This window comes from Buteo buteo, chromosome Z (genome assembly GCF_964188355.1).
Source record: "Buteo buteo chromosome Z, bButBut1.hap1.1, whole genome shotgun sequence".
Lineage (NCBI taxonomy): Eukaryota > Metazoa > Chordata > Aves > Accipitriformes > Accipitridae > Buteo > Buteo buteo.
This window is the reverse complement of record NC_134204.1, coordinates 49,331,752-49,350,818: the sequence shown is the minus strand read 5'-3', so window position 1 is coordinate 49,350,818 and position 19,067 is coordinate 49,331,752. Positions and strand designations below refer to the sequence as shown.

Below are 19,067 nucleotides of genomic sequence, written 5' to 3'. Positions count from 1 at the left end.
CCTGCCTTTGGTTTGACCACAGAGACACTTCTCTATGACACTGGCACAGAGCAATACAAGTTTCACTTTATGATTTATACCAAGGAGGCTAGAGCCTGTTTCAGCTACAAATGTTTTCTAGGAATATTCTCATTAAAGGTGTTAACAATATTGTGATTTATTCCATTCCCGAATCTCCACTTGCAAATCTCCACTTGGACTGATAGTAATGTAGCTTTTTATACAGAACCTGTGGTCCTTTCTCAAGGGAGTGGAGATTAGCTCTGAGACAACACTTTCGGAAAGCTTGTAACCAATGGTCATCCAGTAGAAGCCTCTGGGGAATTCCAGGGTAAAGTAATTGAGATAAAAACTTCCCACCACAAAATAGTGCGTTTCTGATTTTGCTAAAAAACAAGCATTTTATTATTGAATTTACTATATTATTTTAATGTACCTGCATTTAGTTCTGTCTTTTAATCTAAAAGCAAGGCTTTCAGTTTATTTGTGCTCACATTGCAGAGATGATCCTGTTTCCCTTGTGTGTTTTGCTTCAGTTTACATTGAAGTTAATTATATTTCCAGGTTTTGCCAAGCAAATGAGAATTTTAAAAAATATATTAGGACCTTGCATCAATAAAGTCAGGTTTTCCATGATATACGGCAGCATGCTGAGAAAGAGACACAGAAGAAATGAAATGGAAGTAAAAAATGTTCAAACTTGCTAACTCCTATATAGCATAATATACGCTCAAGGCAGTGTAATTCCTTGCACCTCTGGTGGCAAAGCTAATGTCTCTATAGGCTATATACAAGTTAAACTATGAGAAGGTTCTGAAAGCCTGTCCAGGTCTTTAATAAACACACTCTTCACCCTCCTTTGTGCACATTTTCCATAGCTGGCACTGTTCTGAGTAATAAAGGATTTGATCCAATAAACATTTGCAGTAAGCAGTCCCTTGTAACTTGCAGTATATGCATGATGCTGGATTTTTAAGTGAAAAGGTATAAAACATAAGGTTTCAATCTGCTTATAATTCTTAAGCAGTCTGTAGGAAATGCATATCTATATAACACAACTGACATTGACGAGTCATACATAAACCATAAGGCAAAATCTGGCTAAATTTACTCAAAGGAATGTGTTACCTGGATGAAGGCTTGTTGGACCCATGTTCAATTTAACCATTAGCACACTGTGTACTTAATTATACTCTGAGTAAAAAAATAGAAGTGGCAAACCTAATCAAGATATAGTTTTGCCCAACTGAAGTTTATGGAATGCAGACCCTGAAGAAGTCAGGTTAGAAACTGACCTTGGAGAATCCCATTGTGTGTGAATACTAGCCAGCCGGATAATCAGAGCCCAAAGGAGACATCAAGGGGAGGAACACACAGAAAAAAGGAAACATACCGGTGGATTAAAGAGTTAAATATATAGCAGTCATTGATAACTAGATTATTTTTTTTATTCACTTTCACAGTACATATCAATATGCTTTACAGTAAAGGGTTCTTATAATGAGTTATTAATGAGAAAACAGGTAAAATCACTCTCCACAGTGTACACAGTGAAAAAAAGTGAAAGAAATCTTCTTAGTCTGAACCCAATACATTAACCAATGAGCTGTGAAAAGAAACCAGTGCACAAATAAATACTGAGCCAAAAAATTTTCAATTTTACTATACACAATCTGCCAACTAAAATAGTTATTGGATATTCATAGCACTTCTTAGAGCTGCCACATTTGGTACACTGTTTCCTCAGCTGGGATCAGGAGACCCAAACACATGGGTCATTATTAGATAGTCAGCAGTAATACAAGTACTTTGTGAATGTTCCTTCATGACTGTTCTTGGATCTACTTCCTCTATGTAACCTACACACACACACACAAAAACCCCCAGTATCTTTTTTTCAGGTAGGAAAATTAACCAATTAAGCAGTGCATAGGTTCTTTAAATTACGATTTTATTACGGTTACTCAAACTGTCTAATGCCTAACAACAGACATCAAAGGCTAGCTGTAAGGGAATCTTGCTTTCCCTGGATAAGAGAGATACTGGGACGCAGCTTATCATTCTTGCCACAAAGACATCCAACATCAAGTCAGGACTGAATGAGAGCTGTAACAGCTACCAGTTAACCAAAACGTTTTAGTACAGAAGATGCTGTTTATGTAAGGAATATCCCCCTTTTTAAAGCAACAGATTGTTACAAATAACAGGTAATAATTCCTATACATAACAATTGTTATACCAACATTTGGAACATACCCCTGGGTCCCCGCTTAATATGTGTTCTTGACAAAAATAAACAATAACACATACAGCAAGGAGGAAAGAATACCATTACAAAAAGACTTATAAATTAGCTGTATTTGAGAGATTGCAAGGAGTATTTTTTTCTTTTATTTAGGAAATACTCAAACCTATTAATAGAGTCTAACTAAGCAAGAAATTTATTACAAAAAGTGCAACAACTAGGGCTACATTCTTCACACTGTTCCCTGGGTTTGAAATTACAGTAGTGCTGAACATTGGGAAAATAGCAAAGGTCTATAAATTTCTTCTTGCAGCATGAAAAGCGTGATTCAACGACCCTTTGCATCTAACTTTATCCTGGCTAGTGTGTATCAAATTGCCAAATAGCATTAGATAGCCTAAATATCAGTGCTGTAGCATTTCTGACTTCCAAAGAGGTACAACAGGGAAGCAATTCAGAGTCATCTAATACAGCAGCAGCAGCATGGCACATTTGTCCGTGCAGCAGCGGAAAAATGCTGTAATAAAATTCTGCTCAAGTTCATTTGAGTTCAGACACTCTTTCCACTTCACTCTTTAGCCTTTCAGCAGTTTAATGTAGTTAAGTAGACATTTTTTTGTGATGAGACCTCAGAGTAGGTGCATCCCTTCCAGGGTCAGAATCATCCAACATTACATCTTGCATACCTACGCTATGCCTTATGAGAAGTGTAAGGCTGTCTGAGACTTCCTGCAGAATCCAGCTTAGTCCTCTGTAGTCACTAGCAACCACCTTCTAATCCTATTTGGTCCCAGAGCTTCTGATGGAAGAGGGAGACCTGATTGCCACAATCACTCTGTCACAAAGAGGGACTCCAGAGTTTTGGTAGTAGTTTCAGTTGCTTTGTGTAAGTACTGTAGTAGGCATATATAAAAGTAAATGGCCTCTGCTATATAAACATATCCTGTTCTGGCCAAACTTGAATAAGATGCTTCAGTCATGGAGAGGACAGTCTGCATCTACTCCTGCTAATCTTGTTAGCAGCCTCTATTCTAGCTAGATTGACTTTGAACGATTTAATTAATCCAAGCATTTCAAAGTGTTCATTCACAATATTAGTTCTGATGAGTTGAAAGAGTTGTATTTTAAAGAATAGAAGGATTATGTTGTTCTTATTTATAGAAGGGCAGATGGCACTACTAAAAAGCCTGTCATGTATAATGGCATCATTTCAGCCTAATAACATTTTTTCCAGCTTCACCTTTAAAAGAGATACTTGAAATGACCTATTGATTCATTAGATTATTATGTTCATTACAGATTCATGTGTAAGACCAACACAGAGCATGCTTTGAGTACTCAGCCTTATTTTGTATTGCCCCCATTACAGTTTCCCACCGTGTACCTTCCTTCATTAGCAAATAAAGGAACAGGTCCTGGGGGGGGGAAGCCAAGCCAACGTTAAGTGTTACAGGGCTGAAAGCTAGAATGCTTTTCTGCAAATAAACAAGCTGCCAATGCAGCTATGTTGCTATTAGGCGCTCCTAATCGGAGTTTTGGCAGAGCACATTGATGCCACTCCAGTCACTTCTCTCAGGGGTTTGCAGATAGTCTCCAGAGAGAGTTTTCTGTCTAGCATGGTCATTTTCATAGGAAATCTCTGGTTTTGCTGTTTGCGTAAAGGGAATGTTATTTTAAGGCTGAGATTCTCTGTCATTTATATTGTACATGCTTTGTCTAACCACTATAAAATCCCAAAGACCTTCCCCTTGCACAGACATACCCAGAATACATAACATCCCCATCCCTTTATTCTCATGCTCTCTAATTTTAAAACCATTAGAAACAGAGAAATAATTAGGAGCTAAGACAGTTAAAACATGGTGTGGTTTTTGCACTGAGAAAGAAACATCACCAGAAAATTAGCATAGGTCGAAAGCTCCACTACAAAAAGAAAAAGCCTAGGAAAAGATGACCTGTTCCTTTGGTTGAACATGGATTCAGAAAACAGTGACTGTTCTTAGAGCTCTGAAATGACATTTAACTTGGGAGAATGAAAGATGTCAAAAGACTCAGGTGTCACTTGCTAGTCTCTCTGCTCCATGAACTTTGATTTCCATATAATCACATAATTTTCAATTGCATACAAAATTATGTTAGCCAAGGGAAGAAAAAAAATATATACAAGGTTGTTGAATAGAATATATCCTTATGCTATTGTGGTGGGTTAACCTTGCCTGGCTGCCAGATGCCCACCCAGCTGGTCTCTCAGTCCCCCTCTTCAACAGAACTGGGGAGAAAGTGTGATGAGAAAGTTCATCAATTGAGAAAGTCAGGAAGGTTGCTTACTGATTACCAACACAGGCAAGACAGACTTAACCTCGGGAAAATCAATTTATTGCCAATTAAAAGTGGAGTAGGATGGTGACAAACAAAAGACAAAACCAAAAATACCTTCCTCCCATGCCTCTCTTCTTCCCAGGCTCAACTTCCGTCCTTAATCTTCTACCTCCTCCACACCGCCCTGAGCAGTTGAAGGAGCTGGGGAATGGGGGTTGTGATCAGTTCATAACACTCCATCTCTGCTGCTCCCTCCTCCTCACACTTTTCCCCTGCTCCAACTTGAGTCCTCCCCATGGGCTGCAGTTCTTCAAGAACAGACTCCTCCAGTGCGGGTACCCCATAGGCTGCAGTTCTTGCCAGAAGACCTACTCTGGCATGGGCTCCTCTCCACAGGCCACGGGTCCTGCCAGGACCCTGCCCTAGCATGGGCTCTCCACAGGCTGCAGCTTCCTCAAGACATGCCCACCTGCTCCGGCATGGGGTCCTCCCTCGGCTGCAGGTGGGTATCTGCTCTACCATGGACCTCCCTGGGCTGCAGGGGGACAGCCTGCCTCACCATGGTCTTCCCCACGGGCTGCAGGGGAATCTCCGCTCCAGCGCCTGGAGCATCTCCTCCCCCTCCTTCTTCACTGACCTTGGTGTCTGCAGAGCGGTTTCTCTTACATGTTCTTCTCACTCCTCTCTCACAGCTTCTGTGCAGCATTTTGTACCCTTTCTCCAATATGCTTTCCAGAGGCGCCACTGCCTTGGCCGATGGGCTCAGCCCTGTCCAGCAGTTGGGTCCATTGGGGCCGGCTGTGTCCAACACGGAGGCAGCTGCTGGCCTCTTCTCACAGAGGCCACCACTACAGCCTCCCCACTGCCAACATCTTGCCATGTACACCCAGCACAGCTGTTTTCAATTCTTGCCTCCCAAGAGTAACTTCATCTCAAAACTTGTTCTATGGCTGAAATAATTCAGAGGAGGAATTATTTGAACTCGGCCACCTTTATCTTCTTTGTATCCAGAAATTGGAAGGCTGTTAACTCTGAAAACTGGCTGCTCCAGGGATGGTTCTGGGGCTAAGCCACAGGAACAGATCACTGCAAATGGGACACAGTGAAGAGGCAGAAAGTCAGGCCCAGGATGCAAGGGGCTGGAAGCTGTACAGGTCATTTGCTGCTAGAAGGGCAGATCTGTTGTCTGCATAGGGAGTTAGATAGGGAGGCTTAGATAGGGATAGATAGGGAGTTAAGTTGCAAAGAATCGTCAGAGCATAACTCTTCAATGTTCACAGTGAAACCACATCACATTCTGCATCTCCGATTGCCTGTGGCACAAATTCTTCCTGTGAGGTGGACTTGGGCCTTGAAAACAAGTAACAGACTTAAAACGGGACAGGACTGCCCCTGTTCCAGAGCATCAAGACAGAGCCTTCCTTCCCTGTTGTTAATCACCTTGCAAAGAGAGCACTACAGCGTGGGACAGGACCAACCTTAATCTGGCCTAGTGATTAAAGGATTATTGCTTTAGAACTAAGTATTAATATCCTTATAGCTATGGCAGAGAGCCCGGCAAAAAAAAGTGGGTACGGTTGCTGCTGTACCTTGCCAGAGCCTGCTGCCTCACTGCCATCCCAAAGGGCAGTTCAGGATTTCAAGTACGTTGGCCCGGCGACTTCTTCACTCCACTGCACCGTTTTCTCCAGTGGTTATTCTGCACCTTTACCCTGCCAAGTAGCCATTCAAGATTAATGACTAATCCCAGTAAAGAAAAACAAAACAACACAAACAAAACCAAACCTTGAAATAGGATTAGTTATTTCTAAGATGCTTGCCAGTGACATAATCAGATAGTTTACGGAAAAGCAGGTATCTACAGAATTCAAATTTCTGTCTTCAGCAGCACAGTGCATACTTTCCTTTGTTATTTATTGACTGAAGTGGACAAAATCATCAGCATCACTTATCTTCATCTAGAACCTATGTCAAGTGCAAAAAAAGGTTTTTACTCCACAACGGAGCATCTCAACACAAAGCATGAAGTAAAAAATGGTTTTCAGGGCTATGACCGCATGCATCACAGGTTTTCTGCAGTGAGATTTTTAGTACTCTTCAAGCATTTCTTTCCTTCCACACATGTCTATTCCCTAAAAGTCTCAAGCAATTCAGATCTCCCTTTTCATACTTCCTGATTATCTCTAAGAGTATGATTGGTTGGTAATAATTAGTAGTAATTTTAGGTAGCTGTAATTTTGTAATCTGCAAGAGTGTTATTTATTGAACTAAAAATTCAGAATTTGGAGCACATATGATGTTAACTTGGGCCACTTGCCTGCATAATCCAGTTATGGTTTAAATATGAGAATTTCCATGTGTCAAACTAATTCTGGGGAAGCCAAAATGCTATGAGTTCTTCTCTCATGTACACTGCTAGCCTTGTAATATCATGTTAAAGACCAGGATAATGATGTTTGGATTTACAGCATTAGAAAGTATTGTCCATCCTAGGCAGAAATTAATCTTAATTTTCTTTTCTCCTCAGTAAAACCTCATACATTGTGTTTATTATATATAATAAGCATCTTTGTTAGTCTTCACTGCCATTCTTTTGGAAGCAACTTTTATCCTCAGTTCATGATCAGTAGATACTGGGTCTATTATTTTTTTTCCCTGCCATCAGAAATTCTGAATCAGAGTACATAGCTTTTCTACCTCACTTTTTCAGAAAACTGCACCACAACTCCATTTTTTAAATTTTATTCTCTCTATCTGCCAGCTTTTGAGCAGACAATACACTGAGCATCACTAACAATGGAAGAGAATTTTGTGTCCGGCAGAATGCGTATCCTTTTAGGGCAGAAAACTGAAAATGAGTGAACAAAGCCTTAGATTAATGAGGATTCCCAACAAGACACAGTTTCAACCTTCCATAACTAAATGTGTGGTAATGTAGCAAAATGTTACTTATAAAACTTGCTGTTGCTATCCTTTTTACACTTTTGAGAATAACCTTTGAATCGTTATAAATTTCCTCTCTAATGCTTCTGCTATTAGTGTTGATTTATTTTGTTCTTAAATGGTTGGGTTTTAATTCATTAAATTCATGACAGCTTAAAGTTAAACATCTGCTTCTATAAGTTAAAAATGGCTAGGAGTTAGTAAACAGTGCTGTAAAAATCAAATTAATTAGAACTTCTGTGGAAAGCAGGACAACCAGTGTTCCCAGTACATGATGCCAGTGGTAAAAGTCTTTGTGAGGATAATTTAAGAAGTCATCCCACAGTCCAGTTCAAAGGTGAGTATATACCATGTGTAGCTAGTTAGTGCAGCAGGTCTAAAAATCATTAGCCCAAAATCCAGTTGAGTGAAATGTGTAATGATCTTACCTTTCCTTCCTCATACTTGAAGGACTACCTGCCCTGTCACTGAGCAATCTTCCATACAAATGTAAAACAAAAAACCAAAACCAAACCCAAAACAACCAACCCCCAAAACCCAAACAAAAACCCCGAACAAACACCCAGCCCTCCCCCCTCCCAAAACCATGGCTGTTTACATGAATTCACTTTGATTAACATGAATGTGCATTTGAAGTAGTGTAAAGTTGTGTTATTTTCATTTACTAACAAAAATATGCCCCTCATGTCAGGTCTGGGTGGAACATTCTTAAGAAGAAACCAAAGAAGTTTGCTCATATCAAAGTAAATGTGCAGATGTCCATGTTCATTACCAAAGTCAGCTTTGAACAGGTCAGCCTTAGTGCAGAAACCTAAGGAACAACATGGCACCAAAATGCATCAAAATGTTCAAAAAGGATTTGTATTCAATGGAGTATGAATTTTACAAGTAAATATAACGATTAATTGCATGGGAGTGGGGTGGGTGGAACCAGTGCCAAAGCACATATTTTTTTTTAACTGTCAGGCTGCAAAATGATTTACCCAAATTGTGTACAAGTGAAATTATACAAATCGTAACTGATTTCAGAAAAATAATGTGCAGAAACCTGTAATTAGCATCTAAGTAGAATAGGGAAATGTTAAGTAGACAACACCTTACTTACACTGCTGAGACGCCAGCCACTTTCTGTTGTGCATACACAGCTATATATTGTGCATATGCAGCTCTGCACTCTGAATTTTGAAGAAAAATCAAGGAATTCATAGGGCAGTAAATGATTAAAATGGGAAGAGCACAGCCTGAAAAAAATGCTTAGTAGCCTGATAACTTTCCCAGGCTGCCAATACTGAAATGAATTAAAATAGTAAGGCATTGATATTGGCAGACAAAAGAGTTGAGTGAAGTAACATGCCATGGCAGGAACTACTGAAAAAACCCCTAGAGTTAGATTGGAAAAAATGCTTCTAAGTGTGCAAAAAAAGGGAAAATCTTTTATTATCCAGTGCTTGAAGATGAAAGAACATACCTGCCATTTCCTTGACCTATTCTTACTTCTCCTTTTAGATCTTAACGATCTTAAATTGCAGCAGCACAGCCTGCTCCAAAATATCCTTACTAAAGCTTATCCTTTCTGAAAAACAATGGAGTCCACTGAAGTTACCAGTGGATCAACTGCTTACAGCATGAATAATTAAAAAATTATTAATTTCAAAATAAATAATTCACCGAGAACAGAGAGAGAAGCTATTTTTTTCTGAAAATATAACCTGTTCACATGAACAAGGAGGAACCTGACACATGTGAAAGTAAAGTACAGTAGTAATAAAGCTGCAGCTCTGGGTAGGACTCCCACCCCCACCCGCCTAAATTCATGGGACATGACCACCTTCACAGCATTGACATCTGAGTTGCTTGTAAATGAGCTCGTAAGTAACCACCTTTCAGGGGCAGTTTCATCACTGCAGTAATACAAAATAAAAATATCTTTTTTAAGGCTCTTTCCTCTATGAAGAGAAAAGAGATGCTGCAAAACTGAGGCTGGTTTATCAGGTGTAATACAGAACAGGTTCAGGCATTAGTCATAACGTGTTAGTCTATCTACTTTTAACTATACTTTAATGTAGCCAGCTCACACAGATTAACACCTGCTTTTTGGATGCGATACTCTTGCTAAAGTAAAGTCTTAGACTCTCCCTAATCAGCAGATGTACACAATATAGATCTTCACTGGGACCAGCCTGTCATTCAACAGGATACAATAAACAGGACACTGAACTAAGGGAACTGAAGAGGCTTGGGTATTCATCCTAACTGCATGCTGGCATGCTCCGAGATCTTCAGTATACATCTAATGAGCTTGGTGCCAAAAAATGTATTTTGGGATATCCATATAACAATTCCCCCTTTACTATCAGAAAAGACATAGGAATAAAGAAAATCTGTTCAATATTGAAAGTCTGCCTTAGTAATTTAACTACATGAAATAATTAAGTCTTCATGCATTAATCACAACAGCTTATATGACTTAAAAAAATCTGCAGCATGGTGATATTATCTTCCCTGCTCATCACCTTCAATTTGGATCAACTTTGCTTTTTTATCATCAGTAAAACATGCTTGATTGAATTTTGAATTTTCTTAATTCAAAGCATATAAATGTACCACCTAAACACTACCAAATGCTTCTGTAGCTCTCCACTGCTGAAATAGTTTGTCCCCTCTGGAAATAGAGACTCCTTCACAAACTTGCATAATCCCCTGGAGGGGAGTTTTTCTGCGTTTGGTAAAGTACAATTTAAGCAGTATGCTTTACCTTAGCCAAGTTCCATCTTATCAGCATTTATACTTACTTGGAAAAAGAATAAAAGTTTGCAAGCAAACTTACTTCATAGGGCAAGTATTATACCAGCATATATAGCTCAGCATTAAAATAGCATTTCCTTTTTAATTAGAAAACTGAAGAAACTGCTTCTTTACAATCTGAAATCACATCACTATGTTTTGCTCATGAGAACAAAGTTTACAGTCATAAGTTGCACATAAAGGGTTTATTTTAAATGTTTTAAGGATAGAGTTACATCATAATTATAAAAATTACTTACAGAATTAAGTAACAGATTTAAAGTGTTTATACTTCTAAATGCAGAGAACAGGGAACTGTCTACATTGTTCAAAATAAAATAAAAATAATGAAACCAAGCTCTAAAGATGAAGTCACTACCTAATTTTAAAATGTGAACACGAAGACCTTTGAACTATACACATACCAAGAACCATCCAAATTGCACTAATGATGTAAAATACAAAAAGCACAGCATTTTCAAGGAACCAGAAACTGTTTTTATCATAATTCTTTTCCCTGAAGCAACTAGTCAATTCTATCTGAAGATAAAGCCTCCATTTTTAAATAATTCACTTAAAGAAGGCTTCCACCTGTTGCAATAAGAAGGGTTTTCCCCATACTCTACTCCAACATAGTTTAGGGTTTGGCACTCAAAAGAAAGAAGAAAAATGTAGTGTTTTGCTAATCAACTGCAATTTTATTTTTTCTTTAACAGAATACATGGTCCCTTCAAATGCTGTATGACACATACAACTGGAAAATTACCTTCTGTTGGCACTATGCTCGTCTCACCGGTGCATTTAATCCTACTAACAACCATTAAAACAGCACAATAAGCAAATTCACAAAAAACTGAACACAAAATAAAAAGAGAACAAAACAAAAACCTAAACATTTTAACATGCAACTTTAGTTTGTTACATTGAATGTTCTAACCCTCTAAGCATGCAAAAAAGGATGGTCTGCATTTAAGATTTTTTTTTCCCTTTTAAAAAATTTTACATGGCAGCCTGACATCACACACACGCACACACACAATATACAACAATACTACAGCAGGTAAATGTGAAAGGCGAATAACTTTTATACAAAGATCCATGGCTTGTGCCATCACAAGCCCTATGTGATTTTGGAAGTAATGTTGAACCCCTATAACAAGGAACCAACATTTAGTTACCAGGGTAACGCAAGCACTGCATGCAGATCTGAAACATGAGCCTAAAACAAAGCCCAAAGCAGATGGGCAGGGAGTGGAATTAGCCTCAAGCCTCAAAAAGGTGGTTTAAGCTACCAAAAGAAAAAAAAAAGGAAAGAGAAAAAAAACCCGATGAAAATAAACACGCAACAGACAATGGGGACATCTAAAAACAATCATAAAATTTACAGTTAATAGATTATTCTTTAACTGGCAGAATACATGGTGTATTCAAGAGGCTTGCAGAAAACCCACAAATGCAAGCCTAATGCTAAAAATGTTTCAGCAGACCTAAACCTCAGATATTTCAAAACAAACCTTGTATTCCTCAGATATATAGCCCAAAGTTCAGTGTACTTGGTTATTCGTGTATCTTGTGTATAATCAATACACTCACTCATTCGTGTGCCACAAATATCAACTTGGGCTCATGGAGCCAGGCTCAGCTTTGAGATTTACATGCAGGACTCTTAAGAGTCAATAGAAAACACATAACAGATCTGCAGGATGAAAACACTGTGTTGCAAATCTGCTCACTTTGTTCAAAACACAAGGAACACTCAGATATTAGTGCTTAAGGACTGCATTGAGAAGCTATTCACTGAAAGACAATAGCCTGCCTTTGGTTGCCCATGATGAAATACCAGACATAATGCAATATAGTAGCAATGGACAAAGAATTAAGGTATCATATTTATATGGAGAGTATTTATTACCATTCAACAGCATAATGAGGCACAAGCCTTAAGGCTAAAATATGAAATCAGGCAAAACAATGGACAGAAAGGGGCTTAAACCACTGAGTCTTCAATACCAAGAATACCCACAATAGAGGTCATCCAGACCTCTGATTTCTGATTAACAGCACCTCTCCTGCATCACTCCACTAACGGCATACGGTTGGATATCGAAGTATTTGTTCCTTCCATCAACAGTGTTCACTGCCTTCACATACTGTATTTCTGTGAAGCAGTTCTTTGAAACTTGCAGAGCTCTGCCTTAATGTAACATGACAATTTTGTTGCTGTGCTATTGTTGTTGCAATTCTGATACTTTTAGAAGCTTCCACACTTAAAAAACCCTAATTTTCATTTACAACTATCTTGCAAGATTAAAACTGTGAAAGGATTTTGCTGTTGTGGGCTGCTATTTACATCCACAATCTAATGCAGATGACTGAACCACTGAGACTGCCTATAGCTTCCATTAGATAGTACACCACTGGCATGCAGAACTCTAGTGTTCATAGAATGAAATTCACGTTAACAGCATACCTCAAAGCAAGTACAATGTACACCACAAAAGGCAACAACAGGTTTAAGCTGTAGATTTGTCCGGACACTCCTTATGTGGAAAAGCCAGAAAAAGAATAAATTGGGAAGATGCCTTCTTGAACCAAAATGGTTAAACCCAAATCAAACAAACAGGAATGCAACAGACTGAGCAGAAAGCAACAAATGCTTCTCCTTCTCTAAAGTAAGTCTTCAATGTAAAAGGACACCCCCCCCCACCCCCTGGCATAAGATTGTATTTACCATGTAAAATATTAACTAGTTAGGCTTCTAAGTCCACACACAAACATTCAGGTTGCTAGGTTTTGATATTAAATGAGAGACTACTGACTGCCAATGCGTAGTCTAAAGTCTTCTGAAGTAGCATATATACTGTTAAAAGTTGTGGCACCAAGCACTTGGGTTTTGCTAAGAAGTGTGTATAACAAAAGAAAGAAAGAAGTACAACATTTAGGATTGAAGGCAGCCTTGTTGCATGTATTTTACTGGTTCCTACAACTTGTAAATATGGGCCATTAACCTGCATTTTCTAATTAACTGATTATACAGATTAAATATATTTTTTTATAGTTTAAAGCCTTTTCACTGAAAGGTGCATAAGTCAAACACTTGATATCCTACTGCCCTGTGACTAGTAAAAATGCACAAGTATCTCCATGTACTGCAAGTTCTTAAAAAGCTAAATCTGAAATAAAGTGTAGAAACACAGCAGATTGATGTTAATTGGGTTAGGCCTCCTCCATGCTGCACAAACTGTTTAAAACTTTCAGTAGGCACCTCTGTCCCAACCCTGAAAACAAGGACTGCCAATAGCCAAGAAATTAAATTTAATGTTACAAAAGAAGGCATATCAAAATATCAAACTACACTTGCATGTGGCAGTTGAACAAGTGAGTGCAAGGTTGAAGAAAAAGTTAAAATCTATGAAAAAAATTTAGATTAATGATTACAATACTAGATCAACTTTACACAGCTTGAATTTGCAGCTGTTCTTTGCTTTTAACTCCCTCCTGCCCAAATATACTGACTTCCTTCAAGAGAAGTTCTCTTGCACAAAATGTGTCACGTTTGTTTATATTATTCAGAACAAAACAGTTTTGCTGGCAGAGATTGTGGGTTCGCAGGGACATGTAAGCTTTCATTAAACTGGAAAGCAGTCAAGTCTTTGTGTCTACAAATCTTACATTTAATAGTTCCACAAATTTGGCAGAAGTTCACGATGATGTCTAGGATGTCTTCACCAAATCGTAGACATAAATATGGAAATCATCATCAAACTTGATGAAATAGACAGATGGTTTGGCTTCAACCTGATGAATGACCATGCCAGTCCTTTTTGAGCCATCTTCTTTGGCATATTCCACTTGTTTGCCTACCAGGCTGTCTACAACTTCACCTGGTTCCCGTTCTGCAGGAGGTGAATCATCTGTAACACAAAACCAGTGTACTTCGGTAGACATTAATGGAATTTTTCAGCATGGAAGACAACTACAGAGTCTTCTTTAAAACTCATATGACATAATCATAAGTTTTAAATACAGAGTATGTAGAAAATGAGTTTTGTTCAGACAAGCCCCTAACAATTTTCATGCTTCTGGAAAGTACAGTTGCATAAGAGTTTTCAATACTGTCTTCAGTTTTACTAAGACAAAAATAGCACTCTGATTGGTAAGAGAAGTGTATCTTTTGACATAAAGGTTTACACACAAGTTATAGAAAATGTCTGTGGATAATTGAATTTAAGCCATCAGCAGAAGGCAGCACTGGGTCCCCTTAGCAGAAAGACAGCCAACCTAAACCTCCCTCTTCCCACAGACATTATTCAAAGTTTCTGTTGCAGTGGCACGCAGGCACTGAAACACCTCTTGTAAAATGTTAGAAAGTGTAAACTCCCTATTAAAAGGGGCTTTGGAGTCCATATTGGAATAATGCTGTTGGTAAAGTCCAACCATGCTATTTTCTTGTCTAGCAAAACCTAGCCAGAAATATCCTTATATTTTAGATGATGTCTATGCTAAATTTGGATACAAAAAGGTATGATTTGTAACACGCCAATTGCCAAGGGGTTGGTTACAAGCCAATCACAGAACAAATGTGATAAAAGGTAAAAGCACTGTACTGCAGAACTGGAAGCTAACCACACCTTCTTTCTCAGCTTGTCTTCTTTTTCACTAGTTCAGATAAACTTGTGTTTTGTATTCCAGTGAAGAATTTTCTTAGTAATGGTCACACCTCATATGGCTTTTATTGTGGAAATCCTAAGCTTTTAAATTAATGTCTTTGTTCTAAGTTTGCATTAAGAATCCCTTACAGATTTCACTCATTTTCTTTTCAGTTCTGCAAGTTGTGAAAGAATTGCCAAAGGAGAAAAAAAACACAACAAGGAATGAACAGATGGGCTTGTACTTACACTTCAGGTTCTTCCACAAACTTAAAAAGTTTCTCCTTCAATTTTTGTTTCAGTTCCTCTATAAATGCACTGTCATACACAGTTATTATCCTCTTAATATCAGTTTTATTTAAAGAGTCTTCCTTGGCAGAGATGCAAGTTAAACTCTTAAATTTTATTTAGAGGGAATTATGAAGTGTTGACAAAGTTATAGTATCAGATCCAGCAATACATTTTCCCCTCACCAAAAAAAGCTTAAAAGAAATTATATAAATTTTGGTCCCCTCACATATGCAAAGCCTGTCTTTGAGAAGAGAGAGTTCCCTAGAAATTTTAGTTAAAACACTATGCAAGTTCCACCAAGTTTACAGACATACTTTCAGGTATTCTAAAATATGATTTGAAAAATACTACTCTCAATATCTAATAATTGATTTAAGGACACAGTTCAAAAGATCTGGAAAGCATTCAGGTTCAGGGAAAGTAGCAAATACTTAGAAGTCTTTCGGACACAGGCAAGCAGTAGATAGTCTTGAGGTGAGCATGATGGAAAAAGTGCACTAAAACCACTTAGTTCTTAAATGGAAAGAAAGTATGTAAGCTCTTTCCCTACCCTTACCCCCAAAGGTGGAAGAACGCAAAACAGACTTAAAAAAGACATTCTAATTCCTTTTTAATAGTTAAGACAAAGAACAAATTATTTGAAGGTTCAAATCTGAAAGAGTTTGCTTTATTTCTTTAGGAAGAGGAAGGTCACTTTTTTCCATTAACATTTGTGGCTCACTCTTTACAAGCAGCAGATATGTTGCTTTTTGTTGGGGTGGTAAGGGAGGACTATCTAAACACAGATGATTACTACAGACATTATGCAAAAAAGTGCCACTAGTTTATTAGCCAGCAGACTTATCAGTGCTAGATCTGAAGGAAGACAGTCTCAAACTCAACAAATTAATTGCAACTAATACTTATTTAAAGCACCATGTAGCTAACCACTATAGTTATCCAATTACTAATTTTCTTTAAAGCCCAGACTGCCTCTGTCAGAGAAATGTGTTTTAGGTACATGGGAGAAATAAAAAAAGTATTGCTGACAAGCCTTTTTTCCTTTTTTTTTTTTTCCTACTGGCTATCCAAATCTCTTGAACAATATTGATTCTATGAAAATCCCTCTAAATTAATAGGAAAAGTCCCAATGACTTTCACTTCAAGAAAGGAGAAAAAAAATATCCTTCCTCATCTGAAGTATTTTTCTTGCTGGTGTGTTGCAACATGTGAGAGAAAACAAATTTTCAGAACATCACTACTCCTCTGCCCCAAGAAACTGCTCAGAATTTTTTCACACTGAAGATACCTACCCCAATGAAATTAATCTGACCTGGTCCCAAAATACTATTCCCACAAGAACTGCTTCAGAAACACAAATCTAGAGCCATTTCAAAAAGCTGTAAGACTTCTATTAAGAAAATAACAGTGGAAAACTTCTGGATTGTCAGTTTCCATTAAAAAAAATCCAAGCATAAACTCTTCCACAGTAGTATGTATGTACTTTCAGCAGAATTAGGAATAATTATGGAAAATGCTTTTCCTGCATATGTCACTGCTGATAAAAGTAAAATATTTCAACAGTTAACACAGATGTTTGTTGTGCTATAACCTTTGTTAGTTGTGATACTTTAAAATAAATAAAATTAAGGGGAATAACAAGATCTTTGTCTGTCCATAAATAAAACACAGCCAAACGTTAATATAAAAAGCTGCCAGTTTCCAGAAGAAAACAGTAACCAGCCTACTTACTCGAATCAGGCATAATGCGAAGGTCACCTTCTTTATAATCATCTAAGAGTTGGTACATGTACAAGACAGGATCTTTCTCGTAGGTAATATAAAACCATGTGTTCATAATAGGAGCTCGAGCCAAAACCATCCCCCTCCATTCATCTTTTGAGCCATCCTCTGTCTCAAACATATGTTCCACAGCTTTACCAATCATTGTGTCTGCCAGGTGGGCATCACTAATTCGAGACGAAGCTGAAATGACAGTATAATTCAGTCAAAAGCAGAGATGTATGTCTTGTGAAAAACAATCTGATTCGTAAACCAATTTGATTGGAAGTTAGTAATTTCATACACAAAACACTGTTCATTTCAGAGAGTTTACTACTGAAGAACTGCAGAACTTCAGAATGTTGTTAAAATAACAATACATCATTGTACTCCCTTATTAAAATTATTAAAATTATTATGATTAAACAATCATAATGCAAGGTAAAGGGAGATCACAGGACAGGAGGCAGGCAGGTGAGAAGAGGAAGAGATGCCAATCACAGAACAACTCTATGAAGTTACTAATGAAATTTTGGGGTTTGGCTCCCCCTAATGCCGCTCTAGAGACTGCTACCAATTGCTTAGCAGTCAGAAGAAGGAACAGTTTGTTCTGTTTAAAAACTAGTAATTACTTGGGTAAATACTAAACTTTGCAGTCTGAAAAACCTGCAGTTTAACAATCCAGGGCTAATTCTGAAAATCAAAAAGCCTTGTTACTAATCAAGTTATCTCACTTAGAAAATGCCTTTTCCCCTTCATTATTAAAAATACTTAGGGGAAGTACATGAGGAAAACCATGACATTATTACTGTCAGACACACACAACAGACAACACAGCCAAGTTGGCTTAGAGTTTAAATTTTAACAGAAATATCAATGTTAACTTTACATGTTGTTCTTAAGGTTAAGACTCAAAATAAAAACTCCAGAATGTACTGCATACTACTTAAAGACAGAAGACTGCACTGGACTCACTGGTATCATCAAATCTTTGTGGAATCAAGAAAATTTCAATAAAGCATTTAGATTACCTGCCATGTGACAAAAATGAAACTGACTAGTAACATTTACGTGGTCAGATGTTATCTTGGGGTAAGTCTGGAGAGATTAGTGGAGAACATTTAATAGTAAATGTCAGCTTATATGTATGCGAATTTAAGAGAAAAACCCCAAACTTACCAACTCTGTCTGGAAGAACTTCAAGTGCTGAAACTCTTTCATCTTTGTGCAGTTCTAGTCCATACACACAGTCAAATCCATCATATTTTATAAGATAGAGGGAGGGATTTACAGGAACTTGATCAAGAACTGTGCCCTTCCACTGTGTTACAGGTCCACTCCCTTCTTTCCATCCATGCTGTATTCTGCAGCCTACAATATTTCTTCGTGGCTGCGAAATAGGTTTGCTTGGTCCCACATTGTTTCTATGCTTTCTGTACACAGATACAAACATAATATTACACAAGTACATATTAAAAATTCTACTCCAGACAAGAGCTGTATGCTTTAAGATGGCAATATATTTCATAGCTTAGTGCACCTTATTCAAATTAAGGTATAAAGCATATTACGCTGTATTGGAAAAAAGAAAAAGACACTGAAAAGTACTGAAACTTTTTTTTTTTAAATGTACTTTATAAGGTCAGTTTCCTAATGGTCATTTCTAAAACTAGTTTGCTTAAGCCAAAATAACTATTTTAGCCCTTGCTACACCGAATGTTAAAAATAAAACTCACCTGGTCAGGTCTCAAAGCACAAGGTTACCTGGCAGTATTATAACTTTACTACCTTGTTGCTCTCTGCAGAATAGTAAACACAAGTCCTGTCCCAGGAGGAAGAAGTCAGTGGAAACATTACCAGTGGCTAACTAAGATTCTTCCAAAGTATTTGTTTTCCATAACCTGTGTTTTCACCTGAAGGAAATTTAGCTTCCTTCTCCATTTACAAACATTTCTGACTCTTAAATATTTTTAAAGACACATGGTAGCAACAACACTTCTCTAGCATTCCTTTTTAGTACAGCAAAAGAAAAATGATATGTAATGGTAATGTCAATGGCAACAGAAGGGATACTC

At 37.7% G+C, this 19,067-nt stretch overlaps 1 protein-coding gene across 6 annotated transcripts in view; it reads right to left on the bottom strand.

The window, feature by feature from the left end:
• Window positions 1-10,478: 10,478 nt before the first annotated feature.
• The window catches only part of SPIN1 (spindlin 1), a 56,170-nt gene continuing 47,581 nt past the window's right edge, over window positions 10,479-19,067 (bottom strand). For all 6 annotated transcript variants that reach the window (XM_075021464.1, XM_075021463.1, XM_075021460.1 and 3 more), the window contains 3 exons: window positions 18,172-18,425; window positions 16,963-17,196; window positions 10,479-14,205 (listed from right to left, as the gene is read on the bottom strand). In XM_075021464.1, the coding sequence (XP_074877565.1) occupies window positions 14,006-14,205; window positions 16,963-17,196; window positions 18,172-18,425 (688 nt within the window). In that variant the 3' untranslated portion in view covers window positions 10,479-14,005. The remainder of the gene's footprint in view (window positions 14,206-16,962; window positions 17,197-18,171; window positions 18,426-19,067) is intronic.